At 36.0% G+C, this 12,885-nt stretch overlaps 1 protein-coding gene across 3 annotated transcripts in view; it reads right to left on the bottom strand.

The window, feature by feature from the left end:
- The window catches only part of TBCK (TBC1 domain containing kinase), an 80,845-nt gene that overhangs the window by 43,867 nt on the left and 24,093 nt on the right, over nt 1–12,885 (bottom strand). For all 3 annotated transcript variants that reach the window (XM_062493797.1, XM_062493798.1, XM_062493799.1), the window contains 11 exons: nt 12,553–12,701; nt 11,487–11,625; nt 9,947–10,046; nt 8,038–8,087; nt 7,558–7,687; nt 6,614–6,712; nt 5,422–5,484; nt 4,447–4,573; nt 3,836–3,886; nt 3,005–3,088; nt 710–795 (listed from right to left, as the gene is read on the bottom strand). In XM_062493797.1, the coding sequence (XP_062349781.1) occupies nt 710–795; nt 3,005–3,088; nt 3,836–3,886; nt 4,447–4,573; nt 5,422–5,484; nt 6,614–6,712; nt 7,558–7,687; nt 8,038–8,087; nt 9,947–10,046; nt 11,487–11,625; nt 12,553–12,701 (1,078 nt within the window). The remainder of the gene's footprint in view (nt 1–709; nt 796–3,004; nt 3,089–3,835; nt 3,887–4,446; nt 4,574–5,421; nt 5,485–6,613; nt 6,713–7,557; nt 7,688–8,037; nt 8,088–9,946; nt 10,047–11,486; nt 11,626–12,552; nt 12,702–12,885) is intronic.

Here is a 12,885-nt window from a genome sequence, read left to right as displayed (position 1 = left end):
TCCTGATTCTACACACCTCTCTAAAAAAGGAGGAAAGCTTTATTATTTACAATGATAGCTACAAGGGAGGCTCTGAAGAAGGCCTTGTTTTGCTTTTTCCAACAAAGCTCATCTTCTCTACTATATTTTGGCTTTGTTCTCAGTTTTCATTTTCCTCCACCTTAGAGGTTTCTTTTTCCAATGGAAGCTAAAAACTTGTATCTATGTTATACACTTGTCCCATATTTGAGACACACTCCAGAAAATTCTCAGCATTTTCCAAGGTCTGACACAGCTACAAGATTGATGATCACACACTTTTTCTACTACTTACAAAATAATGTGTCATTTGTGTTCATCAACAGCATTCAATTAGCTGCAGTAATTTTGCTATTAGCACTTTATGGGTACACTAATTTTTGTATATTAACCCATATTTCAAAAACAAATGTATAAATACCTTTTAAGATGAATCTAAGTTATAATAACTGGCTAGTAGTATTTTTATTGTATTTACCATCCCAGCAGAACAGGAAGGACTAAAGCACATATAACAACAATCAAAACGTTACCATTTTATCAGCATATTCAGAAAGGCCTATTAATATGGAAGTTTCACTTTTGTCAAAGTGCTACTGAAGCAGTTTGGAAAGGCATTTTATCCCAGTTTCCCTCATTTTCCATTTTTTAATTTCTTTGGATAATACTTATAAGGACCCTTAGCACTCACATCTGGAATAAACCCTATTTCATTGAGGTGGTTACTCAGCTCTGGATCATGGAATGCAATCATCTGGGAAAACACAGTCAGGTACTCTGAAACGACAAATCCAAGACTGTTGTCAAAAACACAAACTGTCACATGCTGCTAACTCAAAACAGAGCTCTAGGAAAGCCACTCATTTTAAACCTACAATAAAACAGCAAGTGAATACCACCACTGTACTCCTTGTTATAATTACATTCAATACAGAGGAAGAAACATTTAATTTTTCTTCTTTACTACGTCTCAGTTTGGATTTTAAACAATGGTTTAAGTTGGGACATACTTAGGTTGTGATGTATGCTTGACATGCAAAGTTAAAGACTGTTTAGTAACCAGCAAGGAGAAATACCCACAATAAAAGATAAAATTGATTACATTGTCAACATGGCCTATTAGGTTGATGGGCACAATTTCATTAAGTTGTCTAAATAACGCTTCCTTTAAACTGGAAGAGAATCAGACAACAGAACACAGGACAGAGTGCTCTCTGTTCGCCCCTCCCAGTTTTGTCCACACTGTTACATACTCTGTTAGAAGAAAGCTGAAGAGGCAATCACATTGCAATTTTGTAACAGATAGTAATCCCTTTTCCTCCAAGTTCCCAAGAACAGAGTAATTAGGGTCTGGATAGCTAGTCCTGGGGAGCAACAGACAGAGAATGGGAACTCTGTTTCCAGAACATGCTGGCACTGCAAGGCTCCACATACTTTATATCTACACAGAAGACACAAAATTGCAGTGGGTAGTTAAATGATGCATTCTTAACCTTTTCCTCTACCTTAAAAAGGCAGGGAAATGACACAGCATCTTCCTTTCAACCTTTATTTATACATTGTTTTTTGACATACAACCCTAGAAAGGATTAATTAGAATACTGAAAGAGCCCTAAAGGGTCCAATCTCCCTGAGTCCTTGATGATGACAGATGTAAAACAGGAACTCAGGAATGCCCACACTGCTTTGGTTCACAGAATCCTACTAACCTGTATTTCTAACTTTGCCTGATATGCATTTTTGCAAAGCTCCTTAGAAGTAACATCAGGAAACTCTAGAGAGCAAAAGTATTATTTTATGGAACAGCATAACCTCTTGAGAAAAGTCTTTACCAAGCTATTAATCTTGAAGTCTAAAGTAGTTGTCCCCAGAGGAACATATTCTTTTCATCTTTAGTCCTTTACTTGAAACAATCTTTCTTTACAGACAAAAGGATGCAAACATGTTCTCTGGAATAATACTTCCTATTATTTTATTCAGTTCATAACACCTCTTACCCATTGTCTTCCATACATAAACTCTCCTAACCCTGGCATTCTCTCCCTACATTAGCTCTCTCCCAGTTATCTAACATGCAAATGCTTCTACATCTAATAAGTTTTGTTCATCAGTTCTTAATTACTTTTCTTGAAGACAAAAAATTAGACACTTGAAAGCTCACAAGTTTCACAAGAAATATACAAAAGAATTTCTTTAAAAGAAGTACAAGGACAGAAAGCTATGCTGATACTCAGTATTCAATAAACATTCAAAACTGCTTGCAATTAATTACCACCTGTTTCTTTTAATTACTAATGGCTTTTGAAACAGCCTCTTTTGTTTTTTACAGACTGTCTGGAAGACGAATCTTTCCAACACAGACTGCACCAAAGTGACTTACTAGGTGGAGACAATTCCTTTTTCATGTTTCCATGAAATTTAAAATAACTTTTTGATTAGAATAGACATTCCTAGCTATTGTTTTAATTTCTCTAGGTTGTTGAAGGCTGAACTATGGAACATTATTCCTCAGGATTTTCCAGCTCCTGTCCTGTACTGAATAACATCATTTGCTCAATAAGAAATTCCCCTCAAATCCCCATTTTCCTGAATACCATAACTTGCATTTTCTGAGGAACCCCTAGTTTGTACTGTTTCTCTTCATTTTTCCTTATTGTCCAAACAGCTCCTCTAACACCATGACTTTGAACACCTGAAGGGTAAACCTTTACAATGTAACACTAGAAAGACTATTTACTGCTTTCACAACTTTGCAGGACAGACTGACTCCTACCTTAGATATTACATAGAACACTTTTGTATGTGTACACATCTGGACTTCTTCTTCTGTCTGAATCCTTAATCACTTATTTTGTTCCAAACTTTCTTGCACAGTTACTGATTTTAACTGCATCTAAATTTTGCAACCCCTTGAACAAGTGTATTTACATATCCAAAAACAATTCTACTGCTTTTAGAATTACACCAGATAAAGGGACTGACTCACCTTGAATAACATGAGAATTATCCTTCAGAAAGAAGTTATACAAATACTTTGGAATAAAAGCAGACATACAGGCATATGCCAGAGCTGAAAGAATTAGAAAAACAGATGCAATGACAGAGGCAGAATTTAATTACACCTAAAAAAGTTCATTACTGACCAGATAATAAGCATAAATACTTTAACCAGTCTATACACAAAAATGATTGCATGCACAGTAGGTATAAAGGAGTCATTGTCCTAAGAAACTAGTTTTCCCACACAGAGACCTTATACAAAGAAAGCCAAGTACAAGACAATAAAAGCTTGGACTATACCTGTTATGAACAAATCCAAGACGATAAAGGTCATATATCTAAAGCTGATCTGAAACTTTCAGGCATTTAAAACTACCATCAGCTTTTCTGAACTAAGCTGGTCTGACAGTTTAGCACTTAGGTCACCAAATAATACATCCACTTAAACAAGGCTGAACTACAGCTTCACTGAAAAATACAAGTGCTTTGGCAGCATTTCTTCCCTCTTCTAGTCGAGATTATTTGTGCTTTTTATTAGATATCATTATTGTACTTGGCAATAAATAGTTGTGCTTTTTATTATAAATCATTATTGTACTTGGCAATAAACAGTACTTGAAGCCCTGCTTGGAGAAGTACACCACATGCAGTTTTCAAAATCCCAACCATTTCTTCTGACCTGTGGCAACAAGAGCTTTAAAATTCCTTTGTAGATACAGAAACTTTCCATCTCTAAGTGGATTCACACATCTGTCTGCACATAGATACAGATGAGAGACTGTGCTTTTCTGTGCTCACTGCAGAAAAAGGTACTCACCTTCATTGTTAAAATTCAAGTACAGAAATGGTGCACAGAGAGAGTCAAGACCTAAAGAGAGAGAGCCATGAAGAAAAAGCACAAAGAGCTCATTTATTTTAATGCACAAAATAAAGACATGAACTTATAATGAAAATTTGCACACTAGATACTGGTACTGCATTATCAGACCTTCACAAGCAATAGTGAGAACAACTGTGAAATCCATGCATGAAAACAGTAAGGATTTCAAATTGTTCAGCTAGAATGCCAAACTGATTATTCTGCCAAGGCATCCAAGAAATGCCAATTACTGTCCCAGAACTCAGTAACTTTTACAATATTACCTTGCAGCTTAATAGCAAGCAAATGACTTTTTTTTCTTTTCAATAAAGTGACTGAAACTCATGAAGTCTGAATATATAAAAAGAGTGGGAAATTTTTTATTACAAAAAAATATACATTATTAGATCTAAATTTGTAATAACCCACAGATTCATTCTTCAAATGAAACAGAAAGGAAAGCACCCAAAAAAAGGCTTATATTGTGGGGGTGAAAAACAAGAGGTACTTTTAAAGTCAATCAAAGCTTTACATTCAATTATCTGCCCCTTCCAACTAGTCAAACTCACCTTGCCAGTACACCAAATTAGGATGGGAAACAACCCAGGCCTTCAATACACGTCTGAACTTTGCATGACCCTCTGGTGATGACAGCAGTTCATCATACTGATGGCAACGAGGAATATCAACTTCAATCTGCACCACAGCCAAGCATACAAAGAGAAATTGGGATGAATGGAGCAGCACTACAGCAACCTTGCAACACTAGAGGTGGAAGTCAGCCAAAATATGTAGGTCAGACCACCATCATACATTATCTGCTTCCTCCATCACTCCCCAAACCAAAACTGACAGGGAAACTCACAGACCTGTCAAAGTTTAAAAATAGAGATTTTTTTTTTCTCCTTTTCTGCACTCGTAGTTTTTAAAGGGTTCTAGCCCTTCAAAAAGGCAGAAAACAGACAACAGTTACTGTTTTTTTACTCCTGGACTCATTTTAGGTGGTAAAATTGCTTTGCTCTAAAAGGTAACCAAATTAAGAGTTCTCAATGTTGCAAGTAATTTGATGGAAAATATTTCTTCACCCAGCTAAAAGGAACAGTAGTTGTTTGTAATATCTTTTTACGTCTGGTAAGAGAACATTTGAGAACATTCTCTTCTTGGACAACCAAATTGCTCAAACTCCCATTTCCATGAAGCAGAGGGACCTCAAGGTACTCAGCATTATTTGCTACAAGGTCCAACAGGCAGAACAACATTTGGTAAACCCAGGATTTTAACAACAAATCATTAATATTGTTCACTACACTGCTGCTGCTACAGCAACAGTGATTATAAAGTAAAAAAGGATTTTGGCTTCCAAGTGCTGTAAGTTGTGTTAAAGTACTTGTGTCAGATACTGTTTTGCAAGATTCTTGCTACAGTGTAAGGCTAGAGGGCAAGGGGAACCATATTGTTGTTATTCACCACATGTGCCATAATAGGCAAGTGATAGGTGGGAAAGATCTTCAAGTGACAGTATTTGGTAACACTGCATGTCTTACCTGTCTGTCTGTTGGAATCGGTGTGTCTTTATCAATGGCATCATATTTTGCTTCTATGGCACCCTAAATGTGGAAGAAGAATATTTGAATTTAGAATGCCTTCGCCAATGTAAGTGCATATGACAGTGTAAATGGTGATATGCCAAGGTTGACTGTTTTTGTTAAGAATTTTAGGTAGCAGAAGAACAGAAGATTCTGAAAGCTTAATTTTAACAAAACCATCTTTATTCTGTTACTAATTCAAGACATACAGTTCTTTCTACAGATCCCCTCAGCATGATCTCATGATCTTTAGTGATTTTCAGTTGTTTATGCAGAAAGCTACGTACTTTGTATTTTCCCATTTTCAAGTGATGAGATGCCCTCAGTTTAAATACAGTGTTAACCTCAGCCACCAGCAAGTGGCTTTCAGCATCATCTCTAAAGGCACTGAATCCATCTGCCTGTTAATTGATATTGCCAATACGGATTACTTAAGTAGCCTGTCCTTGCATAAATCCCAAGGGAGGAATAGTAAGTTCATTTTAATGTTATGGGATACGAAAACACCCATATTGTGCACAATACTCAGAAGATCACATCCTAAGCTAAATCTCTTGAATAGCCTAGGATATGTGATCTCTAAGAATCTTCACGATCAACTGCTGCAGGATTGCACGCAAGGTAAATGCAAAAGCTGCGTAGTCCAGCAACTCTGTGAGCAGCCCTAATTTCTGGGACATTCCATTGTCCAAAAGGATTGTATTTGATTGATTTATTCTCCATTCTTTCTGGGAAGTGCACTGCTTGGTAGGAGAGAGAAATACATTTCATGTGTTTTCTCCTGTTTTGTCCAACTACTGCTCACTGGCGCAAAAGGATTGTCAACTGCATTTGTCAAAATATTAAAAATCAAAACAAAAAAAACACTGCAACTACCAAATGCTGGGGTATTATTTTCCACTGAAAATAATAACTGAAATTAAAGGCAGTCAAGTTTACATTTTCAGCTTTCTGAAATCAAATAACCTTACAGAAAAGAATCACGTTTGTCAGAATGTCGTCTTTATTTGCACAATTTCATGACTCATTTTGTTTGAAATTCCAGTAACCTACCTGCTAAATCTTTAAACCCATTACAGCTTCCTGGTCAACCCCATTCCTAACCCACTCCATCACCTGTCAGTACTGGAACTTCTCCAAATGTCCTTACCTCAACACCCAACAAGGCTGCCCAGGTTACGCCTCTCAGAAGGGGAGGGATGTCAATCCTGGCTTCTTTCCAAATTTGGTTTTTCTTGTAGGGGTAGGCCTTCAAAGAGAAGAGATTAACTGCAAAAAATGTTATCATGTAACTGAAACAATTTAAATCCCAAATTTGGGATAGCATTTTCAAATAAAAAAGCCTAAACAGTGAATACAAGTTTCCCAATAAGTGAATTCAAATCCTAACTGGAAGGCCTGGATGAAGGACTATGGTTTGATGTTAAAATAGCCAGTCTTTCTCATAAATGCATTCATGTGCTTTGGTATATACTGGATAGATCTACTAATCCAAATTTGTACGATGAATTTTTTCTTCATCATATCTTTCTTTTCATACTATGTATCCATCTTGGTTTTATTAAACATTTCTAGTTTATCCTTGATAATGTGCATCAGCTCTCTCACTCTTAAACAGGAATCCATCTCTCTGCATATATGTATATTAGGGGCTGCTATTCCTTTACCCAGTATAAACCTCATGTTCATAACATGGCACTGCCACGTTTTCAAGTACTTTACTGCTTGGAAATGCAGAAATGCTACAGGCATATTCATACCTATAATAGCTTAATCTGTTGTAAAATTAAGGATGTAAAATTATTTTCATCAGTAAATAACCAGTATTAGCAGCAGCTCTATTTCCATGTGCAAACTTTAAAATCTACTCATCAGTAGATCTATTCACCAATCTATTTACCAGTACTGAGAATAATTTGTTCTACTTTCATTTTCAATCTTCTTATACTTCTGAAGGGTTTTCCCACCCACCCCCCCCCGCATTTCCTGCTGTGGTCTCTTGTATCTCTGCTTCCTTGTACAATTACTTAGTCTTTCAAAATCTTCCAATTAACAGACCAAATCCAATTATCCAGCATCACCAGGACTCCATACCTTCAACAGCCTGTCAAACAGGACAATTCTATTTAGCTGGTACTCTGTGTCCCTCTCCCGGATGATCAGAGGAAGAGTAGCAGCTGCAGAGAGCTCATTGCTGCTGTTGGAATGAGGTAAAGCCGGTTGACTGAAAAAAAAAAAAAGGATAGTAATAGTGAACAGCAAGAAAAACAAATCACTGAGAATAATTAATACTGCATGAAGCATTTCGAAGTCAGAAACAAGAATACATGGATAATTTTGAATATTCAGCACAAACAATTGATTTCCAGGGTAGAGGCTAAGATTCTCAGTTTGGCAATCAGTGCCTTAAGTGCAGTGTGCTTATCAGCTCTTGACTTTCAGAGCCAAAGAAAGACATGTAAGTTTTGCCTTTGGGAGACAGTTGTGTCTAACTGTGCAGTGTGCCACTCAAATAAAACTAATAACTCAAAAATTCAGTGTGTTACAGATATACAAATTCACACACATACTTACTCATCTTCAAGCAATGGATAAAATGCTTCTCCACCAACATCCTTCAGTCTCTGAAAAGAGGAAGAAAAATAATTGGTTATCAGAACACTACTCAGAATTCAAGTGGAAATCTTAGTGGAATACAAAAACTATTAAATAGCAATTCATTTGCCAAATCCAGTAACTTGCCTTGAGACCTAAGCATTAGCTCAGTCCTTCACCAGCAATGAAGCATATAGCCTTCAACACTAAAACCTTTTGCTGTATGGAATTGATTAAGTTCTCCTGCCTAAAGATATCCATAAACCTATTTCCACACAAAAAATAGTTTATATGCATCATGGACTAACAGATCAATTGTATTACATAGTTACTGTTTGTTTCCTCATTTTTCTACACGGACTTCCTATCCAAGAAGCTGCAAAGCAACTGCACAACTTGCTTTTATGGTTCTAATCAGTTCAAGAGTCATGCAAACTTGAATTCCTTTTAGGAAATACACTCAGCAAAGGTGACAGACAAACATGGATAGATTTTTGACTGAATTTTTCAGACATCTCATGGTGCATGATTAATGTTTAATGCCATGTTCCCTGCAGTGCTGTTTTGCAGTTCAGCCCTTAACTTGAAGGCACACAGCACACAGCCTGTTCCTCTTGGGGCTGACAGAAGAGTTCATTCTCTGTTCATTCAGTATTGTTCCTCTTTTTATAAGAAACATGCTCTGGTCTATAAAACGTGTTTGAAAAATTGCGCAAGTTCAAAAACTTATTTCAACTAACACTGCAAGGCTCAATGTAGCATCTTCCAAAAAATAAAACTTCAGTATATAATTATTTCCTGCTGCATTTACAAAAGTGGGCAGCAATATAAAAAAATACAGATCAAAATATTTTAAAATAGCCTTAAAAACCTGCCCTCTAGTGAGAACACCAGTAGAAGCTGCAGCATGTATTATATTTAAAATAGATGTTGCATATTTTTAATCTCCCTCCTGCCCCACAAGCCCCACTGAACAAGTGAAGAAAATAACCCAGTTCATTGCATTTGTGTGAAGTGCAAAGTCCTACTGACGAAACGTGTTTACACACTGTTTGACACACTACCTCCAATATTAAGGTGGCAGTCAGGAGTCACCTTCTTTTGTGTATACTAACCCCTGTAACCATATGGAAAGGGTTTTTAAAAAAAAACCTGACAGAATTGCATTTGCTGCTTTAAAAACCAAGCTGCAAATAGTGCAGCGTAGTTTCCCAATTTGACAGCAATAATGCTCTACATGAGCAAAGACATGTAAACAATTAAAACATTTTAATGATACATGCAGTAAATCTTGTTACTGATCACTACAACAGCCAAATCATGAGTTATTATACATTGATTTTCCCAATGAAGATGGAAGAAAATTGCTTTACAGCATTTTTGCAAAATGCTTTGATGAGATCTTCTGAATTAGCCATTTCATGCTATATATTCCAAAACTTAATAATCAACTAATGGAAAACTGGTATCCAATGTTAAGTAAAGCTTTTGAGAAGCTGAAACTGAAACAAATTGGTTTGCTTTTGGATAATGCGAGCCATTGATAGACAGCAATTCAAGCATACAAAGAAGACATTCCCTAAGCAAACAGTTGCAGCAATCGTGGAGAATATCAGGTGGTACAGAACTACTTGCACTACACTGGAACAAAGCAGGTAACAGAAAAAGGATAGGGAGTGACAGGAGATAACTCAAATTTATTAATCTTTTTCAGGCAAAGAAATTTAATAGCACAAACCAGAATCTGACTTGGACACTAAGAAGTGTTCTCTTGGAATCAGAGACACTTCTATTGGTAGAAACAGCAGTAGGAACTGTTGTTACATATTCTCTCTAAAAGAAATTTTCTGCAGAGAAGAACATAAGAAACGCACAATATCACTCTTACGTTTCGGAGCTGGCACAGAGACAAAGTCACAGTTGTGTCATCTAGGAGGGAACTTCTATCTCGTCCTTGCCCAAAGCTCTCACCATCTTCTAATAAAAAGCTTCAAAAACAAGAACAAAAAAAAAAAAAAATCAGGTCACTTTGTAACACAGGACTAAAGTTAGGAAAAAATTTCTTACATCAAGAAGTATCCTCTTTAAAACAAAGTATTAGGTCTTAGAAGTATACTCTACTGACTCTACATGGCATGAAACCTACTATCAAGGGAATGTACAATCACTTTAAGTTATTCAGACAGCCTTTTCAGTTTTTCTATAACGTTGCTCTATAACATAAAGAGTTATGAGATATGGGATTAATATCCCCTTTTATTCCCTGATCTCACACAGACCAGACCTGTCATTTATTGTGAAAAGCAAAAATAAAATATTATTATCATAAGAAAGGCAGTTCCCATCAAGACAAAAAGCCCCTAGTGAAAGTCTGACCTTTTCTGCTGCAGTCCACCTAAGGATATAAATGCATCCAAGACAGAATGTACAGAAATTTTCCATTATTATGACATTTTTAAAGTAGACCACATGAAACTGATTTTCAGAATTTAACCTAGCATTCTCAGTGTCACTTAGACTGCGTTTTTAAAATTAACTCCTCATCTTCAAGATAGACAGTATGGTGGAAAATATTTGTCCCTCATAAATTAAAAGCACCTGCATTCACCTATGGGCAAAGAAATTAGCAACCCCTCAAAAATATCACACTAATTTTGATACCAAAATAACACTTAAAATCTATTTCCACCATTTTTCTTTAAAAAGACATTGCATTTTGGCAGTACACATACTTCTTCTGTTTTTTAAACACAGAAACACTAAACTGATATATATGAGCACATAATTATGCTATGAAAATCAGATCATAGGATTAAAATGTCAGTGTTCTACATAAAATTACAACATGTGCAGCTGTAAGATAAAAGCAGCAATCACTAAAATGCTATTACAAACTTCTAAGTCATAAAACAAAGCATTTTGAAAAAAAAGTAATTAGCTGATCTGCTGAATAACTGGGTTCTCCATTCAGTACTGCTGCTCTGTGAAAGTGAATTCAGAATGTGATAATTTGCTACATAACATACTAAATTAAATTACAAATTTGAAGCACAAATGTCTCACTGAAGCATAGTGAGACATTAATACTAAAACTTAATTCTGTCGGAAAGTGCGCGAAATGTAGGGACTCCCATTTCATCAGCATTTTCCACTTCACCAGCATCGTTTCAAGTTTCAGAAAGCAATAGGTAGATGACAGATACAAGGCATTCAAATAATGCCTTAAACTGGATAAGAGGTGAAATGACAATTTCCTTCTCTTTATTAATGCCATTTCCAGTGTTTTCCACATGTAAAGGACTTTAAACTAAGTATGTTCTCTTGCAATCACTAGTGTCCATCCATCCATCCATCCATCCATCCATCCATCCATCCATCCATCCATCCATCCATCCCTTCCTTTCCTTAAAGTGCTTCTCCATCCTTACTTGGGAAGTGTGCAGACAGGTGGCTTTGATCGAATTATTTCCTTGTTGACAAGTTCTTTCTCCAAGTCTCCTCCAGCCAAACACCAGAGATAATAAACCTCTTCAATTGATCTTTCGGCTAGATAATCATTATCTTCATCTGTTGGGAGAAATTACACAAAAATAAATTACTGCCTTTTAGGTAGTTTGTATTTCTTTCTACAATTCTAAACACATATTGCTGAAAAAAAAAATTGTTTGAAAGGTCACAACCTTAATGTGGAGTTACAGGAAAAGTGATCTTTCCTCTGCAAGTGCTGTATAAGGAGATTTATGGAAAGAAGTCACTAAAAAAGCAGATATTTCTGCAGTTTGCCATGAACCCCTCACATGAGTACATTGAGTGTGGACTTCCGCTTCGTATGTGTTTTTAAAAAAAACCAAAACTGTCTTGTACATAGCACCAAGACTTAAAATAAGGAACAAGTGTTTCCTACTGAGTAGTTATAATCTCTCTTCCCTTCACATAGCATGCTCATTCTAGTCAGGCAAAAACATCTTTGTCTAGATCAGAGTTTCTAAACACCTCCAAGTTCATAAGAAAAAACTAATCAGGATTAAAGAGCAGTAACATTTTCAATATACTGTAGTTTAAAACTTAGAAGTTTAATCTTTTAGTCCAGAAAGTGACCTCCTTCAAAAAGACTTTGTTTTCCAGTACTTCCAAAAATCCTCTTCTGCTATGATCTAGCAGAATTCAATAACAAACAAGTGGATAAAAAATGACCTTATACATGCACACGTACAAATTCTAAAGGCAAAAGATGACACTGCTTTTGCAGCGTGGACTTGAATACAAAATTTTTTTCCCCTGAGGTTGAAGCATAAAATTAAGATTTTACTCCTTTGGCTTGCATACATCCCTCAAAATATGTTTGCCCATGTCTTCCTCCATTAAACAACTTATTGCATTAACTAGTGTTGTATCACGTAATAGCCTCTGTGAATAATCTGTTGGAGAGAAAATGCAATAACGTTTTATTTTCTGTCCCCCTCTAATGACATTTATCCAACTACCTGCTTTTACCTTTACATAATTGACTTATGTCTTCAGGTAGTGTTAAATTGGCACACCTTGGAGAAGAAGAGAACAGACCAGCAGGTTTGTGGAAGGGAGGATATAGTGAGGATACTTCACTGAACAAACTGTCATGTAGCAATTCCTCTGGAGTTGGCCTTAAATTAAGAAAAGAGGATAAAAAAATTAGAGCAGAGTGCTCCCAAAAATTGTGTATTTCAGCAAAAAAGGTCTCCAGAAATGAATATTAGCAAGTTATTTTAAATTATATTGGATTTCCAAAATTTTAATAGCAAAAAACGTCTACCAATGTTTTTCAGTTCATGCAGCACAACACGTTAG

Source organism: Cinclus cinclus, chromosome 5 (genome assembly GCF_963662255.1).
Source record: "Cinclus cinclus chromosome 5, bCinCin1.1, whole genome shotgun sequence".
Lineage (NCBI taxonomy): Eukaryota > Metazoa > Chordata > Aves > Passeriformes > Cinclidae > Cinclus > Cinclus cinclus.
Note: the sequence above shows the minus strand (reverse complement) of the source record. Positions and strands in the feature narration are given on the sequence as shown.